The sequence below is a fragment of the Prionailurus bengalensis genome, chromosome A2 (assembly GCF_016509475.1).
Source record: "Prionailurus bengalensis isolate Pbe53 chromosome A2, Fcat_Pben_1.1_paternal_pri, whole genome shotgun sequence".
Taxonomy (NCBI): Eukaryota; Metazoa; Chordata; class Mammalia; order Carnivora; family Felidae; genus Prionailurus; species Prionailurus bengalensis.
The window spans coordinates 145146700-145172535 of record NC_057348.1 but is presented as its reverse complement, the minus strand read 5'-3'; the positions used below and the strand labels follow the sequence as shown (position 1 = coordinate 145172535).

General features: G+C 41.8%; 2 protein-coding genes across 11 annotated transcripts in view; both read right to left on the bottom strand.

Moving 5' to 3' along the window:
• Positions 1 to 397, bottom strand: part of STRIP2 (striatin interacting protein 2) — a 48673-nt gene extending 48276 nt beyond the window's left edge. The window contains exon 1 of one of the 2 annotated variants that reach the window (XM_043589506.1): positions 223 to 397. In XM_043589506.1, the coding sequence (XP_043445441.1) occupies positions 223 to 351 (129 nt within the window). In that variant the 5' untranslated portion in view covers positions 352 to 397. The remainder of the gene's footprint in view (positions 1 to 222) is intronic. The other variant, XM_043589507.1, reaches the window with a different exon arrangement.
• A 4553-nt stretch (positions 398 to 4950) lies between these two features.
• The window catches only part of AHCYL2 (adenosylhomocysteinase like 2), a 170149-nt gene continuing 149263 nt past the window's right edge, over positions 4951 to 25836 (bottom strand). For all 9 annotated transcript variants that reach the window (XM_043589496.1, XM_043589497.1, XM_043589499.1 and 6 more), the window contains 8 exons: positions 25276 to 25364; positions 22100 to 22170; positions 18705 to 18799; positions 11993 to 12091; positions 10007 to 10075; positions 9826 to 9904; positions 8449 to 8569; positions 4951 to 8042 (listed from right to left, as the gene is read on the bottom strand). In XM_043589496.1, coding sequence (XP_043445431.1) covers positions 8036 to 8042; positions 8449 to 8569; positions 9826 to 9904; positions 10007 to 10075; positions 11993 to 12091; positions 18705 to 18799; positions 22100 to 22170; positions 25276 to 25364 — 630 coding nt within the window. In that variant the 3' untranslated portion in view covers positions 4951 to 8035. The remainder of the gene's footprint in view (positions 8043 to 8448; positions 8570 to 9825; positions 9905 to 10006; positions 10076 to 11992; positions 12092 to 18704; positions 18800 to 22099; positions 22171 to 25275; positions 25365 to 25836) is intronic.

Below are 25836 nucleotides of genomic sequence, written 5' to 3'. Positions count from 1 at the left end.
GGCCAGAAGGCTAAGAAGCCCCCGACCAGGAGACAGGCAGAGAGGGGTCAGGGGCTGCAGAGCCCAGGCTGCGGCAGACCCCGCAGACGCCCGCTCCGAGGGGCGGCCCCGAACGCGCCGGGGGCTCGGGAAGGGCAGGGGGACCGGGCCGAATCACCTCAGCCACGGCTTCCCGCCCGCGGGCGTCTCCCGGCCCCAACTGAAGCTCTCCCGGCTTCTCACCTCCGACTCCCGCCGCTGGCTTCTGAACGCTTCCCGGCCCTTGGGTGCCGTCTGCTTCCCTTTGCCGCCGCCGTTGCCGTTGCCATTGGTGGACGCGCTTCCGGCCCCGGGCGCCGCGGGGTCCTCCATGCCACCCTACACAGCGGCTACCTCAGCCCCTCCGCGATCTCTGCCCGGGGCGACCCCGCCGCCGCGCGCTGGGATCCAGGCTCCGCCCTCTCCACAGCTATTGGCTGCAGCCGCGCTCCGCAGCCCCGCCCCGCATCGCGATTGGCTGTTCGGCCGTTCCGAGCGGGACTAGGAGGAGGTGGGGGGGGGGGCTCATTTACGGGACGTCCCCCCTCCTGTTTTTTTTTAAGTCCTGCCGCGTCGCTGGTAGCATTAGGCTCGGAGGTAGGCTCTCGGCATTACTTCCCGAATTCTGGGCCTAGAGGTTTGGCGGGTTATCTTTTTGCTTCTCGCTCAGCACTCACCCGCTCCCAAATAGCGACCTTTTCGGGGAGCTCTAGTCTCCGCCTCCTGCTCCACTGCAGTCTCGGTTTCCCCATTACCACAGAAGTCCTATCCTAGCTCCCGCATGACGCCCCTAGTCCCGATTCAATCGCAGGGGAGGCATGGCACCGCCGGGTGGTCAGGCACACCGAAGGCAACGAGAGATTCGCCCTCTTAGATTTCTCGAGAACTTATCCCGCCTGGAGTGAGGGCTCGACTGGGAGATGGTGGGTTGAGGGGGTGGGATGGGGCATTTTCACTTCGGTGAAATCGCTGGTGCCCTTCAGGGCTGCTTCTGGTCATCTGCCTTTCTCTTGTGAAGTAGGGCACCTTCCTCAAGTGTGAGCTAGGGAGAAACGTTGAATGGAGAGCAAACCCCCGTATGCTCCCTAGCACTTCCCTTCCTTCCTCTAAGATCCCTCCTGAGGGCTTGATACAAAGGAAGCTCTCTGGTCAGCCAATTTATCTAAAACGCTGCTGTTGACAGTAAATAGTCCCCAAAAAGCAGCCTGAGGGGAATGGGTGGGATCAAAAGGATGGGATTGAGGGAATTGTTGAACTGCCACTTTGTTCTAGGCCTTGCACTTGAAACTTTCCAGATACCTTATGCTACTTCTCTCTGACAGGTTGTTTCCACTAATCCTGTATTACTGTTGAGAAAACCAGGACTCCGAGATTACTCCTCGCAGTTCCCAAGGTGTTCCATCGTGTCTAAGTGTATTTGCTGTTCTTTCTGGAAAAAACTTTCTGCTCTTCTTCTTGGCTAGCTTCTATTGTTCCATAAAGATTCTATTTCATTATTACCTCCTCTTCCAGAAAGCCATCCTTATGACCGTTCTCAACCCGCTCCGGCTGGGTGGGTGTCATGCCAAGTCTGCTTGGATTCAAAACTCTTCTATTTTCTTTCTTTTAAAAAATTTTTTGTGTCTTTATTTTACTTTGAGAGAGAGACAGAGGGCGAGTGGGGGGAGGAGCAGAGAGAGAGGGAGACACAGAATCTGAAACAGGCTCCAGGCTCTGAGCTGTCAGCACACAGCCGGACGTTGGGGTTCGAACTCACAAACTGTGAAGTCATGACCTGAGCCGAAGTCGAATGCTTAGCCAACTGAGCCACCCAGGTGCCCCTCTTATATTTTCTACTATATCCCCAAAGTAAGAGGCTCAAAGGAATGACTGCTCCCCCTTCCTGTATCTTATGGACAGCTCTGTCCCTTTCTTAACCGTATGTCTCCCTCAGAATTTACTCTGCTAGTCGGTAGGTGATGGATGAAGGCAGAGTTGAGAGCGAGAACTCCTTGGAGCTTTCTCAGTTACTTTCTCTTCTGTCCCCAATATCTCCTTACCGCACTCATGTACTGTACTTCCCTTTCCTCTCCCATTCCCACCAACGTGGATAGAAGTTTCTTGAGAGTAGGGCCAAGTTTTGTTCATTTTGTATACCTCATATATGTACGTTTAACACAAGATTTCTGTAATAGGGACTGAAAGACTTGTGGTGGGGAGCTGTTCCATGCATTGTAGGATGTTTAGCAGAATCCCTGGCCTCTCCATAGTAGATGCCTGTAGTACCCTCCCCCAAGTTGTGACAACCCAAAGTGTCTCCAGATATGGCAAAAATGTTTCCTGAGGGGCAATATCTTCTGCAGTTGAGACCTACTGGCTTAACAGAATTGAAATGACCCGAATTTCCAAGAAAGTTCATGGCTCGAGGCCTCACCTATTTGATTTTGGAATTTTCTTTTTGGGTATAATTTGTTAAACTCTAAAAGAGTCACACTCTGCTTTAAAATTCACAACCCACGCCTAGCTCATCACTGCTGCAGTGTGGTAAACCCGCCACTGCACAACCCATTAGGGTTTCTTAATAAAAGAATTAATTATTCTATCTTCCTACTCCCAATTCCTGTCCTCCTAAGCAGTCAGAGTTCTAGGATTGATAGGCCCAGAGCTTCATCGTCTCTTTTGTGAGCTTAGTCAATCATCAGGATCCCCAAACAGTCAGTGGAGGCCAGTTTTGAGGCTTTCTTCCTTTTCCAGTGTATACCTTGGACGAAAGAACAAAGCCTCAAGCTGGCTTCAATGGGGAGGACTGAGGATATCTCTCAAGTCCTCTCTGGCCTCTATGCAAAGCTAATTGCTAAGCCTAGAGCTCCATCTGGCTTCACTTTCAGAGAAGGGGTTTGAAAAACGGGTGTTATGGAGATTGCAAAGGATCAACACAAGAGACCTCAATCCATTATCTTCTCTCCACCCTGTGGAATGGGAGACAGTGAAGATCGGACATCTGTCTGCTCATTATAGTCCCACTTTCAGAACTGGTCATAAGGAAGAAGGTATCTGGAAACAACTCCTGGAAGAAGTCGACAAGAAACCATGGATGAACTGAAAACTTTGAAATTATAGGCCATGGACTTGGTACACACTGAACTTCTTTTAGCTTATTTGTCAGCAAAGATGTGCTAGCCGTCAATACCATTGACCACGGAGGCATCCATACATACACCTGAGGGCTAATCAGTCAGGGGCTGGTCTACACGTTTTTCTATCTTGCAGAGATGGCTCCCGTGCTGAATTATTTTTAAATCAACACTACCACTTTTCCTTGTTCCCAAACTCAGGCATTTGGGGGCTCCTGGCAGAGGTATAAATAGGTATAATTACAAGGACTGAACATATTCCTTTCCCCATGTAAGCATGGAGGTCAGATACTTGACTAAACAGACAGCACCTGTTATAGAACTTAAAAATAAGATGTAGAGGGGTGCCTGGGTGGCTCAGTCAGTTAAGCATCCAACTTCGGCTCAGGTCACAATCCCAGGGTTCGTGGGTTCGAGCCCTGTGTCTGGCTCTGTGCTAACAGCTCAGAGCCTGGAGCCTGCTTTGGATTCTGTGTCCCTCTCTCTCTGGCCCTCCCCCTGCTCACGCTCTGTCTCTCTCTCAAAAATAAACAAACACTTAAAAAAACATAAGGTGCAGAAAGTCTTACAGTATCTAATTTTTTAGGGCATTGGGCAGCCGGAATGATGCGGTAGAAAAAAGACAGAATATCTTCCTCTCCCATCAATGCTGCACATGTAGGTGTAATGAGGCAACAGGGGATTTAGGACCCTTAGACTGAGATAAGAAACTGATGTTGGTGTAGCACAGTGTGTGCCAGATTTTTAAGCAGCATTTTAAAAATTAAATCAGATCTTTAAGTCCTTACCCCAGGAGACAAAGCATTACCCATTTCAAAGGCAAGAAAACCAAGGCTCTGGGTCATTTTGTAATATTGGTCAAATTATACAACTTGTAAATGGAAGAGCTAGTCAAGTGAGCCTGACTTAAGAGGTCCAGTCTCTTTCCACAGGACCACAGGCTAGAGAAATTGCACAGCAGTGCATAGTCAGGGCTTACCCCGTGAGTCTGAAACTAAGACCCAGGCACCCATGCTCCCATCTTTCACAGAAGAGGAGCCAAGCCCTGCTGTAGGGGGGTGAAACCTGCCAGTGGCTCATAGGTTTCATTGCTGGCCCCTGCATTCTCCTTCGCAACTGGAGTGGCACCAGCTTTGAGCCATTACCAACTACCCAGACTGTTTTAGCCCTTAGTTTAGGTAAACACAAGTCAAAGTAGCAGAAGATTCTAAGAGGGAAGAAAACATCTTGCATACAGGAAGAACTAGTTTAATTTGTCAACTAGGAGAGGTGGCTATTAGAAAACTGGCTCAAAAATGGCCACTCTACTGGTAGTTGAGGAAGAAGAGGAAGTTGGATTCGCCCTTTAGTTTCCGATTTAGTCAGGCAAAAGCTGATCTGGAAACAAATCTCTGTCCGAGTAATTTATTTCTTCCCTTTGGTTGGATGTAGTCAAGTTCTGGATGTCAGGACCCTTCAATCCCAAACCATGGATGCTGGCATCTTGTGTTGTCCAGCTAAGGGCAGAACACAGAGGGCTTGGGGGACCTCGAACCACACTCTAGTTTCTCTGTACTTTTCAACTCCCGGGGGTGATGGTTCTGAGAAAGCAGGTTCTTTACACACATAGCAGGGGGTGGGTTGGGGGAAAGATATTAGTGGAATGGCCTACCATGGAATAAGGGACCCAAGGCTAAGGCCATTCAAATATGCTATTGGTAACCACTTCAACTTTTCACATCTTTGCCCTGCAGTAGGCTCTCCAGCCTGTTGCCAAGAAACGTCACTCATCTCTTGAATTCCTAGTTCACAGAAGCAAGCAATACTCTCAAGATAAGAATCCATTTTAAGAATATTTTATTTATCTTTTGAGATTACATAGTCATTATTGCTGATCTAATACAATCACTTAGACATAAAGATTTCCAAGATCCTCTCAGAAACGGTGATCCTTAGAGGTTTTATTTCCTTTCAGTAAGATGACAATGAGAACTAGATGATTATATATATAATATATATATATTATATATATATAGTTTAGTTTATTCTCTACATATAATTTGCTGGTGTTGCCTATTTTCTTTCCATAATTTCCTTTATTAAAAAAGCTTAATGCAACAATGCATTTTGATTTCTTTTTTTTTAAAACCATGACAAAGTTAATTTTGAGAAAACCACAGGAGCAGCAATTTCAGATCTGTTCAGAGAAAAGCCAAGCAGCAAAAAAGCTTTGCAGGAGTATGTGGCCATGGGGAGCCGTGCTCATATGGGGGGGTAGGTTGAGGAGGTAGGAGGGCAGACAGAAGGTAGACCAGATACCTTTTTTCTTTTTTTAACGAGGAAAACAAAAAACAAAAAACAAAAACCCTGAATTTCCATTAAGAAGGCAGATGAGACCTTGAAAACTAGCAGAAATTCATTGCAGAAAAAATGCTAAGTATCTCCACCAGCCAGGGCCATATACAAACAGATAATTCGTCTTCTTTCCTATGCTTCCAGATACCTGAATGCATCTAAGGTGAGAGCTTGAGGGAAGAAGACACATTTTGTTCTCTGATTCCAAGGGTAGAGGGAATAATGACCAAATTCCAACACTAAGGTAGAACCCAAATACTCAGGAGGCCTGGGCCTCTTTCTTCTTAATGGTTGATGACATGGGGTCCCTAGAGAGAAAGGAAAGGGGGTCATCTGAAACTCAGAGGCAAATATCTCACCATGGGCAGCAACACTGGCAATCAAACTTAGAGGCCCAAAGGTGGCTCCTTTTTTATTTGGAATGGGTCTCCTCACTATAACAAGGCAGGGTGTGCTCTGTCAGGATCAGTACCTAAGTAATACTGCTCCCTAGAGAACTCGGCTTTACTGAGAAACAGCAAGTTATGGTTTTTGGCTTATGAACATAACAGGCTAGAGTCCAGATATCTACCTAATGGAATCTGCCCTTGGTAAAAGTTACAAAGACCTGTATCCAGTTAACTAATACAAAAGAGATGCAATTAATACAAAACTCAGAACTGGGTAGGCAAAAGGAAGAACTGAGAGGTCTAGAAGAATTTTCAGCATTTACAATCTTCCTCATGAAAGAATATAGCCATATATGTGGCACTTTTCCGGTATGTGCTAAGACATAAAGCCTCTGAGGAGCCAGACTCTCTAGGCTGAGACTGCATACTATTTAATGAAGCAAACAGCCATTTATCCAAAGGCCACCTCTCTACCTCCAAAAGGAAGGTCACTTCCAGACTAGCTCTGAAAGTATACATGAACGCCAGGGTAAGTTGAACAAAGTGGAGGTAGGTGAGGAGAATCAGGGTGGGAAGGTTATAGTGATCCTGGGTGGTCTGGTGGTGTTTCCTTGAGTTACCTTGGTCTTGAGACTATGAGGCAGACCAGGGTAGGAAAAAAAAAAAGGGGGGGAAACAAACCAACGAACATGAGAGTGTTAAAGAAAGTTGTCGGGGGGGGGGGGGAAGGGACTCATTTCATTCAAGATTTCTAGGGCCACTCCAGACTTTAACTCTTAGAACAAGTCTGGTCCCAGTGAAACCCTTAAGACCAACATGTCAGTCTCCAAAAGGTATCCAACTCTTACGTGGGACATAAAATTTCAGGCTGCTTGCATTACTAGTTTTTTGTAATGTTGGAGTTACTCAAGAAACTACCTCTGAATTATAGAGTCTTAAGATGGAAGAGGCAAGAACATAAAAATATATCCCAGCAGAGAAGAAAAACCACAGACTAAATCGTAGAGACATCAGATCCCAGTTTCATCAATGGCAATGGCCAAAGAAATGAAATGTCTGATGAAGTTGAAACTAGTCAAACTAGCTTTAATCATTTGGACACAGTTTACAGTGTCACCTCTGTATAGCTTACCCAGTTTAGCTGCAGAGCCCTTCCCAGGAGACAAATAAATACATTCTGCTTCTTCAGAGTGACAAGCTGCGGGCGTGAGTGACCTGTCCCACTTCCAGAACCCTACACCCCCCAGATCCATTGGAAAGTTCATCTTTCCTTGCTCAGTTTCAAAAGCAGTTTTAGGCAGTAAGAGGAAATTTCAGGAAGCAGAGTTTCTCTCCTTTTCTGAGACAGTGCCAGTCTAGAGGGAACTTCCTGGGAAACTGTCCAGTTAAATGACAAGTAAAACTATGGGCCCCACTGGGGCTAGCCCCCACTTCCTGAGCAGGGGTTAGCTGGGTTAGAAAGATGGCAAGACAAATATCTGACAAACACCAGAGCTGCAGAGGAAATAATGGAGGCACATCCCTCTTGGACCCAGAAAGTGTTAAAATAGACATGACTATTCAAGGAAGAAAGGAGTCCTGGGTAAGGAAGAAGACTCCAAGTTAGCACAGGCATAGCTAAGTTTTTGGTGTAGCTTGCCAAAGCCATGACATATACTCCTTCCTTCCCAGTCATTCTATAAAGAAGGCAGTGATAGTGATGGTCAAGGCTGGGAACTTAGGCCATGTTGACTCGGTAGCTTCCAAAAGGCCTAACCTAGGGAAGGGCCAAAGCTGAGAAAGGCAGCTGCAGGAAATTTATTCTAAAAAACCCAGGGAACAAGGAGTCTGGAATCCCTGGACTAACTCCTGAACCTGGACAAGAGACATGTGACCATTGCTGAGAATTCCAAGTCAACGGGGAATGATGCAAAAAATGCACTGGGAAGGATTACCCCATTTCTTTCCTTCCTCAGCCTGTCCCTTGTGGCTCTCACAGCCTCCCGGGCAGTAACCACACTTTGGGCCAAGGCAACAGGCACAGGATTCTAGGTTTTAATAAATAAATAACCTAACATATAGGGTGAGCACGGCGAGCAGCTGATTGGAGAAGCAGCTTGCTGGGTTCTTTCCTGTATAGGAGTGGAGAAAAGACTTGGAGTTCTATTCCTTAAAACTTCTTCTGGCTTGAATTACAGGAACTTAATACCTAGAGGGAGAAAGAAAGATGAGACTATGATGTTATCAGCTTATGAGGATTCTGGGACATGAAGAGCCCACCTAAAGGTACAGCAGGTAGACAGGGACTTTTCTGGAGTGGATGGTGAGGGTAAATACTTGTGGTGCTTTTTCACAGCAGTGAAAATGCCCAGTATTTCTCTATAAAGAGGTAAAAATAATATTAAGATGAAATGGAGAAAGGCAAATTCAGAAAAGGGAACACTATTTAATGTCTGGAGAAAGCCTCAAAGAGTCCTTTGGGGGTGGTACTGAGGGGGGAGTGGGTTTATTTTTCTGAGTTCATGTAAATGTAGTAAAAGTTGTAAAGACCAATTGCAGTGCAGAAAGCTCTTTACTACCCGGGTTTCCCTGTTTTCTGGGGGGGCCCAAGGCACCTGTAGTAATTAGGCTTGAAAGGCCCATTCTTGTTGAGTCCCAGATACTTGGCCTGTTCATCTGTCAGCTCCGTCAGGTGGGCATCAAAGGTGGGCAGGTGTAGGCTCGCCACATACTCATCTGGAACAGACCACAGAAGCCCTGGTATAAACATTCATGCCTCTTGTCTGGCTGTGCTCGCCAGGCTAGGCCTTAAAACGTTGGGAGACACCTTCTAATTCTCAGAGCTGAAAGAAAAATGCTCAACTTTGGCTCACCGGCCCAGAATTCTAAGGAGTGGTTGCTTGAGCTTCAAGCCCAGTGTTTTTCAAAACCGTAACACTTCTTTCTTACCAGCTGTTTCATCCTTGAATCTTTCCTTCTCCCCAGAAAGGTAAGGGAGACATGAAAGAAGCAATAGTTCTTAGGGTCTAAAAGAAAGGATGGGATAGCAAGGGAATAAAAGATGGGAAACTCTGTACTTTGGGCGACTCAGAAAAACTAACACCCAAGGAAACTGGAAAGGAATGTCTAAGAATGATACTACACTGTTTGCTTTGCTTTTAGTATCCTTAGTTATGGGCTCTGTCTATATTGCCTGAATACATATTATTCAGAATTTTATGTCATTTTTCTAACTATTTGTTTGGTCTTCCTAACTTCATTATATATTCAGCCAAAATCTAGACTGTTCTATTTCTTTTATATCCTTCCAAAGGATATATTAAAGGGAAAATATGTCAACTTCTAACAGTTGCTATGCATCAAGTGCTAAAGCAAAACAAAACCAGAAGATGATTTATTCCCTGATCTTTGCCTCAAGAGTTTGTAAACACACTGTATCAGTGCAGGTGCTTGAGGCGGGTTCTTTAAATTTTCAAGAGTTTAATGTTTCCCTTATATGAAACACCCACATGACTAGTCTTAACAGAAGCTATTCAGTCTTTCCTTTGGCCCTGACAATGAGGCCAGAGTTAGAAGATGTAGTATGAAAAGTCTTCTCAGTCTGAGGAAAGTCTGGAAGGGGCTATGCAGCAGCCTAGAATTGGAATAAGTCAGATGTCACAAGGTGGAAGATGAGTCCTCTTTCTTAGGGGAAGATTTTTTTCTCCTTTGAGATTCTTGCATATAAGATACTTTAAGAGAAAAAAAATCCTTAAAATTCACAGGTAGGCAAACCAAATCATAGCAAAATGTAATGACTTCACTAGGACAACTCATGTGGAAAATGTGATAAATCAATCAGTAATGAAACCTAGGAATCCTAGCTCCTACTTTAGAAGGCACAGATATCTTCCCCACCCCCTTTCCATAAGAAATTTAGTACCCCAAACTTCATTTAGCCTCTCACTCTGAACTACTTGGGAACGGACAGGGATGGAAGAGCGCATGCTTACCCATTTTCTTGGGCAACAGGTAGACATCCTGCTTATAGCGACCCTCAGGAGCATTGTAAAGCTCTATCAAGGCAAGAGCCTAGAAAAGCAGAGAGATGGATGCCGATGTGCCATATCAAGTGAAACCCTGATGGTCTGATGACCCGTTCCAGCCCACTGCTTTCCGCTCTGATGGCCCTACCTGAGTAGTGGCGGTGATTGAGAGCACAAATGTAGGCACTGTGGAGCAGCTTAGGTTCAGCAGACGGCCCTGGAGAGAAGGGTTAAGACACAGATGAGTTAGGACAAAGTCTCTAGCCTTTGAGGAGCGAAGGACGCACACAACTGCAATTTTCCAAATACTTCCAACTAACATGGCTGGACAAAAAGTAGGTGTTCGATAAATAGCAATGAATTGGTCGACATTTAAGTGGAATTAAAAACTTCTGGAAAATTTGATGAAGGTAATGGATAAAAGATCTCTGGGATTATGTAAAAAGGAATAGAGACGGCCACGTGATACTGAGGCTTATGCCAAGGAAGGATATGCTTCTCTTGAATTTCATACTTTCTGCAACAGAATATCCTCCTTCAGAGGCACTGGCATTCTTTTGAAAGACTGTTGTAAGCAAGGATGTAGTCAAGTCCAGGGGCAACCTCTCCAGGTTGTGAGGGGAGGTATCTTTGGACTTAGTAAGCTGTGATGATTTCTGTGCTTCTTCTGCAGTTTGGTTCTCCTGAATGCAAGGGTATTCTTGTATTTCTAGTGGATGATTCAGAGAATACAAGGGCTGGAGGCTACTGGAGATTGCTATCCTTTCCTATTTTGTTCCCTAGGAAGCTTGACCACCTTTTTTTTTTTGCTGAAACATAGTAGCCAAAAACCATGGTGCTTGCTTTTGTCACCAAAATCACTAGATGGGACCTCCCAGGGCAACTAGAAATAAGTCACCAGACAGCTGGCTGATATAAAAGCAATTAATGAATATTTAACAACCTGCTCATCCCTTGCCTGTACAAGCTCCTTTCTCGTGAAGGAGTAATCCAGTCCCTTTACAGATGCCCTAAAGTATGTGAGAAGGTGAGATAAGGTGGAAAAAGGTAAAGAGAACAGTAAGGGTACTCCAGCATAAATTTAAGGGTCCCTCCGTGAGGATGGTGTATCTTTTACATCTTCATATTAAAAGTTTCCTTAATTAAAAATTTTTTTTTTCAACGTTTATTTATTTTTGGGACAGAGAGAGACAGAGCATGAACGGGGAAGGGGCAGAGAGAAAGGGAGACACAGAATCGGAAACAGGCTCCAGGCTCTAAGCCATCAGCCCAGAGCCCGACGCGGGGTTCGAACTCACGGACCGCGAGATCGGGACCTGGCTGAAGTCGGACGCTTAACCGACTGCGCCACCCAGGCGCCCCTAAAAGTTTCCTTAATTTTAAAAAAAGGAAGGAAAACTGACAGAAAATCAAACCTCAAGAAACGTATTATTATCGTTCTTGTTATTTTGTTATCTTTCTCTGAAGAAGAGAAACTGTCAAGGTAAGAACAGCGGGCATCGATATTGCCGTCAGGAATCTAAGACTAGGGAAGAGGAGCTTTCAAGAAAGGAAAAGTAGCCAAACATTGACACGGAAGGCTAAGTGGGATGAAAGTGAAGAGTAAGTCTGAGCCAGAAGAAGTCAGGACAGGGAAATATTAATCATACGACCAATAGAGAGCTGGGTGCCTACTACACATCTGGTTCAACTCAGAGGAATGTCACTCAAAAACATGATCTATCAGCAAAGACTCTCCTAGAGCTTGCCTACAACAGTCTTAGGTACAGTCAGGAATATCTGCTTTGTGCTTACTGATTAAGCCATCCCGCAAATGACATTATCTCTTTGTAGGCATCGCTCAAAGTGGCATTGGCTCTATCTGCTAATTCTTCCACAGTAAGAGTCATTATCTGACTCTACCTGTAGATTGACACAGAGAGACAGGATAATTGCGGAAAAGTAAGGAACCAAAATAGTTTCTTAATTGCTGAGTGAAAAGACCTTTCACAATCAGATGTAAAATCCACTGGGTAAAGTAGTTAAGCTTGTGCTCAAAAGGAGCTGAAAATGAGAGAACATGTGGAGGAGGGGACCTGGATATTGCAGTCTTTGCTGTCAGGGGTGAATTTCTCTTACCAGTCTTAGGTCTTACCTCTGCCAGCAATACTATCCTCTTGCCATCAGGCCATATTACATGGTCAACTTGGGATCTCACTCGCTCCCAGGTCAGTTCTGGTGTCCGCAGACTCGCCTGGAACACACACACACAGCAAGTACATCATCGGCCACGACTTGTCCCACTTTATGGAAAGATGTTGAAGGGAGCCATTTCAAATAGCAAGTTGAAAGGAGCAACCAACATGCCAGATGGAGAATACCTTTCCCAGGTTGGTTAGGACTGTTCCATTTCAAGGTATTTAATCTTAGGCCCAGCCAGGGAGGGATCACTCAGGATGTCATTCCACAACATACACTGTATGCCCACTCTCTGCTGAGCACAGTAAAAGGTGCTATGGGAAATACAAAAGAAACCAAAGACATGGTTTCTGCCTTCAAAAAGCTCATACTTTAGGTGGGGACACAAAACGATGCATACGTGAGGAGGAAAAAGCCTCTAAAATTACTTATAAAGCAACATGCAAACAAGTGCAAATTGATACAAAGCAAACTGAATACACAAATGCTGAAGAGAAACAGAAAAAAGGAGGGTCGGAGCTAAGTGAGATTTGTTAGAGAAGGCTGGTTGTCCTAAATATAGCATGCTGGGGCCCGAAGTTCTGCCTTCACATCCTCATATCCCAGGTTCCACCTTCTCAATGATGGTGGTTCACCTTAAAGTTACAGAAGCTTTGTGACCTAAGTGCAAATGTGAGGTAGCCTTTAGAGAAATGCTTAATGGTAGAGTAAAGCTCCCAACAGCTCACCCTCCTTCCATTTCTGTATATTGTGTATTCGGAGAATAAGAGAAGAAATGTTAAGTTTATTAACAGCAGCAATCAAATAAATAACAGTCACAGGGTTTAGACTTAAGACAACAACTTCCTTCTTCCAATAGGCCATTCCTAAAATAGAAAGGGAGTCCATATTCTAAAACCACCCTTTGGCTCAGCTGGTGAAATTAAGAAGATCTGCCAAACAGTAGTTTTCAGACAAACAGAGAAACACTTCAGTTATACAATACTCATTTGCTGGGTACATTCTACATTCTAGGCAATGTAGTAAATGACACTATTATAGACAAGACTGTGTGCTCCTCTGCTAGATTGTGAGCTATTTATGGACAGGGACTATATCATCTTTTAATTACCAATCTAGTGGGAAAGACAAACATAATTCTGTTTCAGTATATTCAGGACTGTATTCATGAATAAATGTACCATTTATTAGGTACATGGGAAACAAAATGTCTTGAAATACCAAGTTTCATAATTTGGTTCAACAGGAAGAGCAATTTGGTAGTAGCTAACAAAATTTTATATGTACCTAATCTCTGACCAATCAGTTTCACCTTTAGGGCTCTATAGTAACACTTGCTCAAGTTCATAAATATAAGTGCCAAGAATGTTCAATCCAGTATTATCTGTATTAGCAAAAAATTAAATTTAACAAAGGAATAGCTAAGTAAATCTGGATAATTTCATACAATGGAATATTATGCACATAGTATATAAAAAAGTAGATCTATATGTGTTAACATGAAAACCACTCATTATTGTTAAGTGACAACACAGAGTTGCAGAACAATATACTATAACCCCAATTTTGTAAATGTTTTACTTCTTAAACATATTTATGTTGCTTGAGTTTTTAAAACAAGCAACTATTGGGGCACCTGGGTGGCTCAGTCAGTTAAGTGACTCAAGCCCAACTCTTGATTTTGGCTGAGGTCATGATCTTAGAGGCGTGAGATCAAGCCCTGCATCTGGCTCCATGCTGAGTGTGGAGTCTGCTTAAGATTTTCTGTCTCTGTCTCTGTCTCTGTCTCTGTCTCTCTCTGTCCCTCTCCCCCACTTATGCTCTTGCTCTCTCTCTCTCTCTAAAATTAAAAAAAAGGAAGTATTACTTTACAGTTAGAATTAATTTTTTAAATAAATAAACACTGTAAATAGAGTTAAAAAGAATTTAAGCAAACAGACCACTTTGGGAAGTTAAGGATATACAAAGTAAATCCATTAGCCTTTAGAAATAACAACATAGAGGGCAAGAGACAAAAGATACTCCTTGGTAACACGGGCATTTTTTTGTTGAGATGTTGGAACTTTGAAGTATTTTAGGTTCTTAGTGTCTCACAGTCATAATTTTCCAGAGGACAAGCAATCTTGGATGGGCAGTAAAGAGGTGACACCATGATAAAAGGAGTCTCCTGTCTTAGGATATGGTGGAATCAAGGAAGAGACACTTCTTATGAACATCATAAAATGATCAATGCTTTGTTGAGGCAGTGTGCTGGAGCACTGGAATGGCTATGGTGCAAGAAAAAGACCTGAGGGTCAGTTTAAAACAGGGTTCAAAGAGACACTAAGTTAAATGATCTCTAACACTGCCCGGGCAGCTCCAACAACCTAGTAAGTTTATCTGACAGTGACAGTCCTTGAAAGAAGGATTTCCTATGGCCAGCATAGTTTTATATGAATTTCTCTTAAAGGCATCAAATTGTCTTTTCTGTTGATTTACAGTCATTTAGCAACCTACCAGGAAAAAGGTTCCTTACAGAGACTATGTTCCCAAACAAGGTGTATATCTCACTGTGAATGACCATGCTTGCACAAACTGGTATTATGTGATTTTGGATAGTACACATCAATTTTTTTTAGGGACACAACTGTGGTTCTAGTGCTGCAAAAATAGCAAGTCTCGGGTTCTAATTCTTTTGCTGGTGGAAACTTTTAAAGCACGTGTACATAATGGTTTAGCCACTTGAAGTGTGAAGGTTACAGTCATAAAGGCCATCTATGTGATGTATATGGGTAAGGAGGTCTGTTTTCAAGAGAAAAGGAAACACATAAAAGAAAGACATGGCCAAAAGGCAGCTAGGAGCGCAATCCAGTCACAGGTTCCCTAAGTTTTCACAGCATTAATATACAGGAAAAAAAATGCAGTTTTCTAAATGTCTAACTCTTTTGATGAGCTATTCCTTCCAAGAAACACAGCAGTCAACATCTCTAGGTTAGGTAAAACCATAAATTCCTACAAACAAAACAAAACAAAACAAAACAAAACAAAACAAAACAAAACAAAACACTTACATTTTTAATTGCTAAAAACATCTGGGTAAAATTTACTGAATCATTCTCCTTTGCAGTTTCACTGAGATTACTTATAGAGATTCTCCTCTTTTTTCCACTCTCTGCGCCCAAGCCATTTAGCAAGTCCCACTGGTCCTACGTTCACAATATATTCCCTTCATTGCTTACCCATGTCATCTGAGCTCCCGCTTTCTCTCATAACTGGAAATACTGAAAGAGCCTCTATTGTCCCTACCACTACTCAAGCTCCAGAAGTGTTTTCTTTAAATTTTTTTTTTTTACATTTATTTATTTTTGAGAGAAAGAGAGAGACAGAGCGTGGGCAGGGGAGGGGCAGACAGAGAGGGAGACACAGAATCAGAAGCAGGCTCCAGGCTCCGAGCTGTCAGCACAGAGCCCGACGCAGGGCTCGAACCCACGAACCGTGAGATCATGACCTGAGCCGAAGTTGGATGCTTAACCGACTGAGCCATCCAGGCGCCCCAGAAGTGTTTTCTTTATACCACAGTCAGAGTATTCTGTTAAAACAAGTCATATTTTTTTCAGTTACCTGGTTAAAACTTTCCAATTGGAATGCTTCCACCCCCACCTGTTTTTTTAAGTAATCTTTACGTCTAACATGGGGCTTGAACTCACAACCCCAAGATCAAGATTCACACGCTCTACTGACGGAGCCAGCTAGGTGCCGCTGGAATGGCTTCCAATGGCTTCCACTATACCCAGAATAAAATCTGAGGTCCTTATTGTGGCCTACAAAGGCCTACATAACCCACTGCCCTCCTTCAGCTGCCTCTTATTCTCATCCTTTGCCTATCCTGTTCCTGCCATGATGGCCTTTTTCCTGTTCCCCAAACATAAAGCACGTTTCTAACTCAGCATCTTTTTACTCACCATTCTCTCTGAATAGAATGTTCAGATACCTTGTTCCTTCCATTCATTCAGGTTTTTGTTCAAATGTTATCTCCTCAAAGAGACCTTCCTTGATCACCTTAACTAAAATAGCATCCTCAATGGCCTCACTTTGCTGTTTTTCTTCCATACGAGGCACTAACTGACAAAACTATCTGTTGATTGTCTGTATCCCACACTAGAATATAAGTACCACGAGAGCAGGAATATTGTTCACTGTTTCTTCAGCCAGTAAATACTCAACACAGAGCAATTATTCAATTCATATTATTCAATACAAATTAAATTGTGAATGAACATTTTGATTTCAATTAGATGAGTTTGCCATTTCCTTAAATTTCATTTTATATGCCCAGGACACTACCATCAAAGGTTGAGTAATTTAACTTTTCCAAAGTCGTTCTGAGCCTGTCCCTTTCTGGACCATTTAGTTTAGTCATATACCTTCTGCTAAGAAGAGCACAAAGAGAATTGAGGCATGGCCCTTGGCTAGTGTCAGTGCCAGGATATTAGAGGCTACCTAGCAACACATACAAAACTAGGTCCAGTATCAACACAGCAGCCAGGGTGAGCCTTTTTTAAAAGTCAGATTATTACAAATCCTATAATGGCACCCTATTTCTCTCAGAATATAATCAGGAGTTCTTACAATGGCCTGTGAGGCTCTGTAAGATCCGGCCCCTTCTTTCTGACCTCATCTACTTTTCCCTGCCCCACGCTCATTTATCTCAATCACATTGGCCTCATTGTTGATCCTCAAACAGACTAGGCATATTCCTGCCTCAGGGCGTTTGCTCTGGCTGTTCTTAAAATGTTCTTCACCTAAAAGTCCACTTTGCTAATTCCTTCAAGTCTGCTCAAACATCGCCTTTTTAATGAGGGTTATACCTTGATCCCACTCTTTAAAATTACAACCTGGCACTCCTGATTCCTCTTACTATACTCCACTTTTTCTTTTTTCCATGTGCTTTTTTCTTCTAACATACTACATGAACTATGTTTATTGTCTTTTTTATCCTTTAAAATGTAATAAGCTCTCTGAGGGCAAGAATCTTTGCCTGTTTTGTTCACTGACTCCAAGCATCTAGAATAGCACCTGGCATATAGCAATCACACAATAAATATTTATGACTGAAGGTAGAGTTTCTTGGCATTTATCCTGCAAGATTACTTATGTCTGGATTGCCTTTAGAAGAGGGATTACCAACACAATTTGAAGTTAACCTAGAAATCATGAGGAGGTAATACTACATACAATGTACAGGAAAACAAAACAAGATAAAACAAAAACTGGACTAGAATAAAAAAAAACCTGAATTTTGGGCTCCAATTTAATTTTTGAATCAATGTATATGACAACAATGGACTTAAGTTCTTAGTTTCCCAAATGAAAATCAGGGATTAGAATAATGCCTTGTGGGATTGTCAAGAGGATGAAATAAGATTAAGTAAAAATGTAAAAATTATATGATTGCATTTGGAATTGTTTTTATTTAAGAACTTGAGTGTTTAGGAGAGAAAATTCCTTCCCCCTTCCCTTACTCAGAAGATTTCTTTTTAGAGTTCAGAGCATGACTACTTCCCTTAAGCCTTTTCCCATCTGGGGGCTCTATAAGCAGGTTAATCCAGAAAAGGACAATCATGTGCTAGACAGTTTTAGAAATATTAATATCTTTGACTATTTAGTAAAAGGGAGTATGGCATATAAGTGAAACTTAACAAAAGAAAAAAACCCATTCAATATTTAAATTTCAATATTGAAAAAAGAAATGACTCTTTTGGGGCACCTGGGTGGCTCAGTCAGTTAAGCGTCCGACTTCAGCTCAGGTCATAATCTCACGGTTTGTGGGTTTGAGCCCCGCATCGGGCTCCGTACTGACAGCTCGGGTCAGTGTCTTCCCTCTCTCTGCCCCTCTCCTGCTCATGCTCTGTCTCTCTCTGTCTCTCAATAATAAATAAACGTTAAAAAAAAAAAAAGAAAAAAAGAAATGACTCTTTACGAGCAAAATATTATGATGATAAAACAGAGTAATGGAGCCATGCCACTCAGAAACCTTAAGGGCAGAAATAGGCTTCAGTATTTCCAGCTATTTTTAATAACAGAAGAATAGAGCACAAGTTAAAAAGAGAAATCATTTAAAATAGATATTATCCAACAGGCTCTCAATATATCAACTGATCCTTACCTGGCAATGCTGGAGCTCAATCAGAGCAGCCCTCAGGGGAGATGAAAGCATGCTTTGCTTGAGCCATTTACCCAGAGAGAAATACAGTTGTGCCAGAAAAATGCCATAAAAATTTAAAACCAGAGTGAAAGTCACACTGAGAGATACTTTGGTAAGTCTGAAAAGAAATAAATAACACTTCTATTAACTATTACTTGGGCAACTTAGTAGGACCAAGTGTTATGTTGGATTGGATAATTTGAGGGTGAATATAATCAAATTAGAGAACCAAAATGGCTTACAGTGTAAGAAGGTATCAAGCTGGGGTGGAAGAAAATAATCATTTGAAATGATTGAGATGAAGAAGCTTTATAGTATCCACAAGCATAGGTCACAGGGCTAGTAAGTGAACAGACTGTGGACAGCTCTGCTAGGACAGTCATGTTTAGGATGGCTGGTGACTCTTCCCTTTCTTCTTCCTGTTTATGTTTCTTGGGAAGGAGAGGAAAAAAAAAGGCCTCAATAATGAGTTACTTAATCTTACCACATCAATCTCTGTGTTGGAATGTCCCATGTTACAAACGATGCAGCTATTCTTCATACGGTCCAAGTGCTCTCTGGTTACCACATTCTTGTTACCTTAAAAACAGAAGAGAGATCCACATGAAAAGAAAGAAAGTTGGACCCCTACCTCACACCATATGTGAAATTTCACCTGACCAAACACAACAGCTAAAACTATAAAACTCTTAGCAGGGAGCGCCTGGGTGGCTCAGTTGATTAAGCATCTGACTCTTGATTTCATCTCAGGTCATGATCTCACAGTTTGTGAGATTGAGCCCCACATCAGGCTCTGCACCAATAGCACGGAGCTTGCCTGGGATTCTCTATCTTCCTCCCTGCCCTCCCCCTGCTGATACATGCGCGTGAGCTCTCTCCTCTCTCTCTCAAAATAAATACATAAACATTAAAAAAAACTCTTAGCAGAACATAAGAATACATCTTTGTGAACTTGGGTTAGGCAATGGTTTTCCTAGCTATAACCCCTAAAGCAGAGGCAACCAAAGAAAAAATAAACTTGTGCTGCAAACAACCCCACCAAGAAAATGAAAAGACAACCCATATATTGGGATATTTATTTACAAACAAATAAATGGAACAAAATATTTACAAATCATATAACTGATAAGAGATTTGTATCCAAAATTTATAAAGAACCCTTACAACTCCTTACTTAAAAGACAAATAACCCAATTTAAAAATGAGCAAAGGGAGGTGCCTGTGTGGCTCAGTCAGTTAAGTGTCCAACTGCTGATTTCTGCTCAGGTCATGATCTCACAGTGTGTGAGTTCAAGCCCTGCACTGGGCTCTGTGCTGACGGTGTGGAGCTTGCTTGGGATTTCTCTCTCCTCTCTCTGCCCCTCTCTGGCATGCTTTCTCTCTCTCTCAAAAAAAATTAAATAAATAAATAAATAAACATAATTAAAAAAATATTTTTAAATGAGCAAAGGACCGGAGTAGACATTTCTCAAAAGCAGAAGTACAAAAGAAGATGTGCTAATGAATACATGAAAAGATGTTCAACATTGGGGCACCTGGGTGGCTCAGTCGGTTAAGTGTCCAACTTTGGCTCAGATCGTGATTTCACAGTTTGTGAGTTTGAGCCCCACATTGGGCTCTGTGCTGACAGCTCAGAGCCTGGAGCCTGCTTCTACGTCTCCCTCTCTCTCTGCCCCTCCCTTGCTCATGCTCTGTCTCTCTCTCAAAAATAAATAAAACATTAAAAAAAAATGTTCAACATTATTAGTCACTAGGGAAATGCAAATCAAAACCACAATGAGGGGCTCCTAGCTGGTTCAGTCAGTGGAGCATGTGACTCTTGATCTTGGCGTTGTGAGTTGGGGCACCATATTGGGAGTAGAGATTACTTGGAAATAAAAATCTTTAAAAACCAAAACCACAGCGAAACACCATTTCACACCCACTAGGATAGCTATAATAAAAGCAATAGACAATAATAGCATTGGCAAGGATGTTGAGAAATCGTAACCCCCACACATTCTTGCTGGATTGTAAAATGGTGCTGTCTATTTGGAAAAGCTTGCAATTCCTCAAAATATTAAAAGTAGAGTTATCATACATTCCAGCAATCCCAAGGTATATGTAGGCAGATATATATATTCATAAGGACAGAAAACATGTTAACAGAAAAACACTATGCACAATGTTCATAATAGCAACATTATTCAAAATAGCTAAAAAGCGAAAACATCCCAAGTGTCCATCAACCAATAAATAAAGTGTGGTATATCCTTAAAATGAAATATAATTCAGCAAGAAAAAGGAAGGAAATATCAACACATATTACCATATGGATGAAACTTTAGAACACTATGCTAAGTGAAAAAAGCCAGTTACAAAAGACCACATACTGTAGGATTCTATGGATATGAAATGTCTAGAATAGTCAAATCTATACAAACAGGGAAATTAGTGGTTGCTTAGGGCCAGGCAGAGGTAGAGGAAAGAATGAGGACTGACTGCTAATGGTGTGGAGTTTCTTTGTAGGGTGATGAAAAGTTTCTGGAATCAGATATTGTACAATTTCACTAAAACCCACTGAACTGTATACTTTAAAACTGTAAGTTGTATGGTATATAAATTATATCTCAATAAAAAAATTAGATTGTTGTGATGGTTGTATGACCCTGTGAATTTGCTAGAAAATACTGAATTATACACTTTAAATGGATGAAATGTATATGTGAATCACATCTCAATAAAGCTATTAAAAAAAGACATGAGGGGATTGATATGAAGCAAGAACAGTTTCTTATGGTCCCTCTTCTCTGCCCCCATCTCACCCTGAGGGTACAAATATATTTTCATTCTTAAATATTCTGATTTTCCTCCTCTAAAATATAATTACAAATAAAAACCAGTATTCTAGCAGTTTATGGTCCTATGATAAAGAGAAAGTAAGTATCCCAGTCCAAGGAAACTAGCCATTTCTGCATATTCCTCTCTAAAACTCCAATCTACCTCTTTGGGAATTAATACAACTATCTTTCCTACTTTCTCTAACTGAATTTTGTTTTAGGCCTGCTTTAATTATAGACACTAGAGAGAAATACACATTAGTTTTGAAGGTAAAATAAAAAATCAAATGTACAAATTTAAGATCCGGCTGCCCAAATAAAACTTATCTCCAGTCATCCCCTTGGTAGTTGAGGATGGATGGAGATATAGAACAGTTAAAAGGGATGGAGAGAAACTTTCTTCCAGGGATGACCTAGATGACCTATACTTTTGGTCAGAGCTCTAAAGAGGTAGGAAGAATGTGAAAGATTGACTCTACAGATAGACACCTGTATCTAGCTTTTATTTCTTTAATTATTATTTTTTTAAATGTTTATTTGTTTATTTTGAGAGAGAGTAAGCGAGCAGGGGAGGTGCAGAGAGAGAGGGAGAGAAAGAATCCCAAGCAGGCTCCTTGCTGTCAGTGCAGAGCCCAACAAGAGGCTTGATCTCACGATGTGAGATCAAGACCTGAGCTGAAATCAAGAGTTGGACACTTAACTGACTGAGCCACCTAGATGCCCCTGTATCTGGCTTTTGTCTTTTTTATTTATTAATTTTTTAAAAGGTTTTATTTATTTTTGAGAGAGAGAGAGACATATTACAAGTGGGGGAGGGGCAGAGAGAGGTAGACACAGAATCGGAAGCAGGCTCCAGGCTCTGAGCTGTCAGCACAGAGCCCGACATGGGGCTTGAACTGCAAGATCATGACCTGAGCTGAAGTTGGACACTTAACCCCCTCTCCCTGTATCTGGCTTTTAGAGTTTAGTTTTATTCAGAACAGTTTCCAGTCATTTTTCACCTGTTCCATGAAAGCATTCCCAAATGCCAAAATGTATATTGTGTATGTCAAAATCATACCTGTACAGGTAATAACAATATCCACTTGTCGGATGACCTCGTTTAATTTCACCAGCCGAAATCCATCCATACTGTAAAAATAAAACATGATCAATTAACCTAAAAATAGCAGTTGGGGAGCCTTTTGCCACAGAACTTCAAAAGCTGTCACTAAGTTCCTTTGGTACCCACACTGTCACTTCTTGATACAGTCAGATTATTCTTAGCAGTGAAAAATTCAAACCATTTCCTTTTTTTTTTTTTTTTTAATTTTTTTTTTTTTTTTTAATTTTTGGGACAGAGAGAGACAGAGCATGAACGGGGGAGGGGCAGAGAGAGAGGGAGACACAGAATCGGAAACAGGCTCCAGGCTCTGAGCCATCAGCCCAGAGCCCGACGCGGGGCTCGAACTCACGGACCGCGAGATCGTGACCTGGCTGAAGTCGGAGGCTTAACCGACTGCGCCACCCAGGTGCCCCCCATCTCCTTTTTTCATACAGGACAAAATAAAGTTTCCTTTGTATCACTGCAACTTAATTCTTCCTGAAAATAAGGAGCCAGGGGTTACGTGACTTTCTCCATCTGAATGTCTAGAAAGTACAATTTAGCCACTGAATCTTTGAAACTACTCTCCCCAAGATCATCAACGATCTCCTGGATGCACACCCCCACCCCCAAATCCTTAGACTCTTATATTACTTAATTTTCTTTGCTACATTAAACATTATTTACCTATTTTTAAACTATACTCCTTGGAGTCCATGAAACTGTTCTTTCCTGGTTTTCCTTCTACTTTTCTGAATAGCCCTTTTCAATCTTAATCTTTAAATGTTGATACTCTGTAGAGTTCTTTTCTCTAGTCTTTCAGTATTTGTCTATACCCTTCCCTTGGCTGCAAATGATTCCTCTTGGTGGCTGATCTGCACAAATATACCTTTAGGTTAGATCTTCCTGAAGCTTCAGAGCCATGGATCAAATGACCTACTAGATAGCTTCTCCTGGATGTCCCATACGAATCTCAAATTTATTGGGTTTGAAAAAACTCATTATCTTTTCTGTACTCTCAAAATCTACTCTCTTTTTTTATTTTCTATCTTGATCTACAGCATTACTGTTCAGCCAACTGTATGAGCCAAATAAACTAGAATGTCATAGCCTACTGCTTCTCCCGAATTGTTGTTTTCCCTTAATTCCTTATAATCTCTTGAACTGGGCCCTTCCTCTCCATATATGCTGGTCTTGCTTATGTTCAGGTCTTATTACTTCTCACCTGGATTCCTATAGTAGCTCCTGGCCTGACCTCATCATCTCTAGGTTTATGTCCTCATTTATTTTGCAGAGTAATTTTCCTAAATGCAATTTAGATCATGTCACTTCCTTGCTTAAAATACTTCAGTGAGATTGCCTGTTCTCAGGATAACACCTAAAACTTATGCAGATGTATGAGTATATTCACATATGATTCCTACCTCAGATATTACCACTCCTGCAATTTCCATCTCTTAAATATGCCCTGTTCTCTCCTTCCTCAGTGACTATGCTCCTTGTGACATGTTCCTTGTGTCTGGAATTTACTTCCAGACTAAGAAATCACTTCCTCAACTTTCAAGACTCAGCTCTATTAACATCTCTTTCTACCCTGCCTCTTTGTTATTTAGTTCGATATTTCTCTCTTGGCTCCTACAGAAGCACATGCTGTTTACCCCCATCATTAGCACTTATTCCATTCACAGTGGTTATTTGCGTGCCTCTAAAAGCAGGGAACTTGCCTCATTCATATATTCATCTTATTCATCCTAAGCACAGAGCACAGTACCTATTATACAGTAAGTGATCGGTTCATGTCTATAAGATAATTTGAATCAGTGTCTCAATCAATATGAAAACATGTTAATGAACCCTGGCTCAGAGAAGGCCGACAACTCTGTCGGGGAAATTTGTGGTTCATGGCTAGGATGTGTGAGGAGTAGAAAGAGAGGGGAAAATGGGTATAACAAAATCTTTATGCCATGCCTTATTCTATCCTGGGTGCCTTCCTCTGGAGGATTAGTGGTAAAGATTGGGTGGGTTATGGAGGCTACAGACAATGGAGCTCTGCAGTAGTTTTCAGGGATAGTAGTATTTTCATCCTGATGAGGATGGCAAGAGACCATTTTAATAATATCTACTATTTAGCAAGCATTTATTATGTGACAGCAGCTCAACACTCTATGGAATTATATATTTATTATATAATGTATAATCATATGTAATAATTATATAATTGTTTTACTGGACTTTCGCAACTCTTTGAGGTAGGTATCATTAGCCACATTTTATGGATGAGACAAGAACAATTTTTTAACCTTAAATTTTGCAATAATTTCAAACTTAAGAATTACAAGAATAGTACAAACTCTTATACTCCCTTCACTCAGAGACAGCAGATTTTATTTGGATTTGTCTGATGTTTCCTCCTGATGAGATTCAGGTTATACATTTAGGGGAAGGATATCACAGAAGTGTTCTTTTCAGAACATAGTAAGTGTTCAACTTATTTCTTTTTTGATCATCCTTTTTTTCAAAGGAAGAAGAGTTGGGGTGCCTGTCTGGCTCAGTTGGTGGAGCATGCAACTCTTGCTCTGGGGTCATGAGTTCAAGTCCCATGCTGGGCGTAGAGTTTACTTAAAAAAAGAAAAAAGGAGACGGAGGCGCCTGGGTGGCTCAGTAGATTAAGCGTCCAACATCAGCTCAGGTCATGATCTCGTGGTTCATGGCTTCAAGCCCCACGTCGGGCTCTGTGCTGACAATCCAGGGCATGGAGCTCAGATTCTGGGTCTCCCTCTCTCTCTGCCCCTCCCCACCATTCTTGTTCTCTCTCTCTCTCTCTCTCAAAAATAAAATAAACATTTTAAAAAAGGGAGAAGAATTATACATGGGTAAAGGAAGGAACTACTTGTTCTCTGGCTCAAGGCATCCCCTTATTATTTCCACAGGAATTCTAAATTTTAGCTTCTCTTATAGTCTCTGCTGTCTCAGAGCAGAGATCCTTGATCTTTGAAAGAGAGGAGCTCACATTTAACTGCAGCATCTCTCAGGATCTGGGCCCCTCTAAGATAAAATGTGGCATTAACCAGGCCATTCTTTGGTGACAGTTACAAGATCCCACATTAGATGGTGGCACAGAGAAAAAAGCAAGTTTCCTTTTGCATGCTTACCAGGCTTGAAGAGCACAGATGGGGTCAATCTCAGTTACATACACAATAGAGCCCATGGCTTTTAGAGCAGCACAGCACCCCTTCCCCACCTGAAGAGGGGAGAAAGGACACACAATAAGGAAAGTCAGTGAGAAAACAACATCTTGAAGCTTCTGGTAAACTGTACCTCATTTTCCACCCCCAGAAGGAATTTTACTGAATAGATTCATGTTTGGGGAAAAAATAAGAAAAAACAAACAAATGAATGCAGTTCATAAACAAACTCCTAGCCCCTGTTTAGCACATGCATGTACATAAGAACACCCACACTCACGATTTATAATCAAAACACAAGCTAAGAGAACATCACAAACAGTGCGCTGGAATAAATCAGAAAATCAACTTAAGAAAAATGGCAAAAATGCAAAGGGAAAAAGAACGATTGTACTTTGACCAGAGGGCCTCTAAAGTTACATTTTTCCCATCTAGAGTGGTGAGTGCACATTTCTCACATCCATTAAATGAAAAAGTCTAGTATATTTCACCAAAATAACATTTTATACATCCAATAAGCAAAAGGTT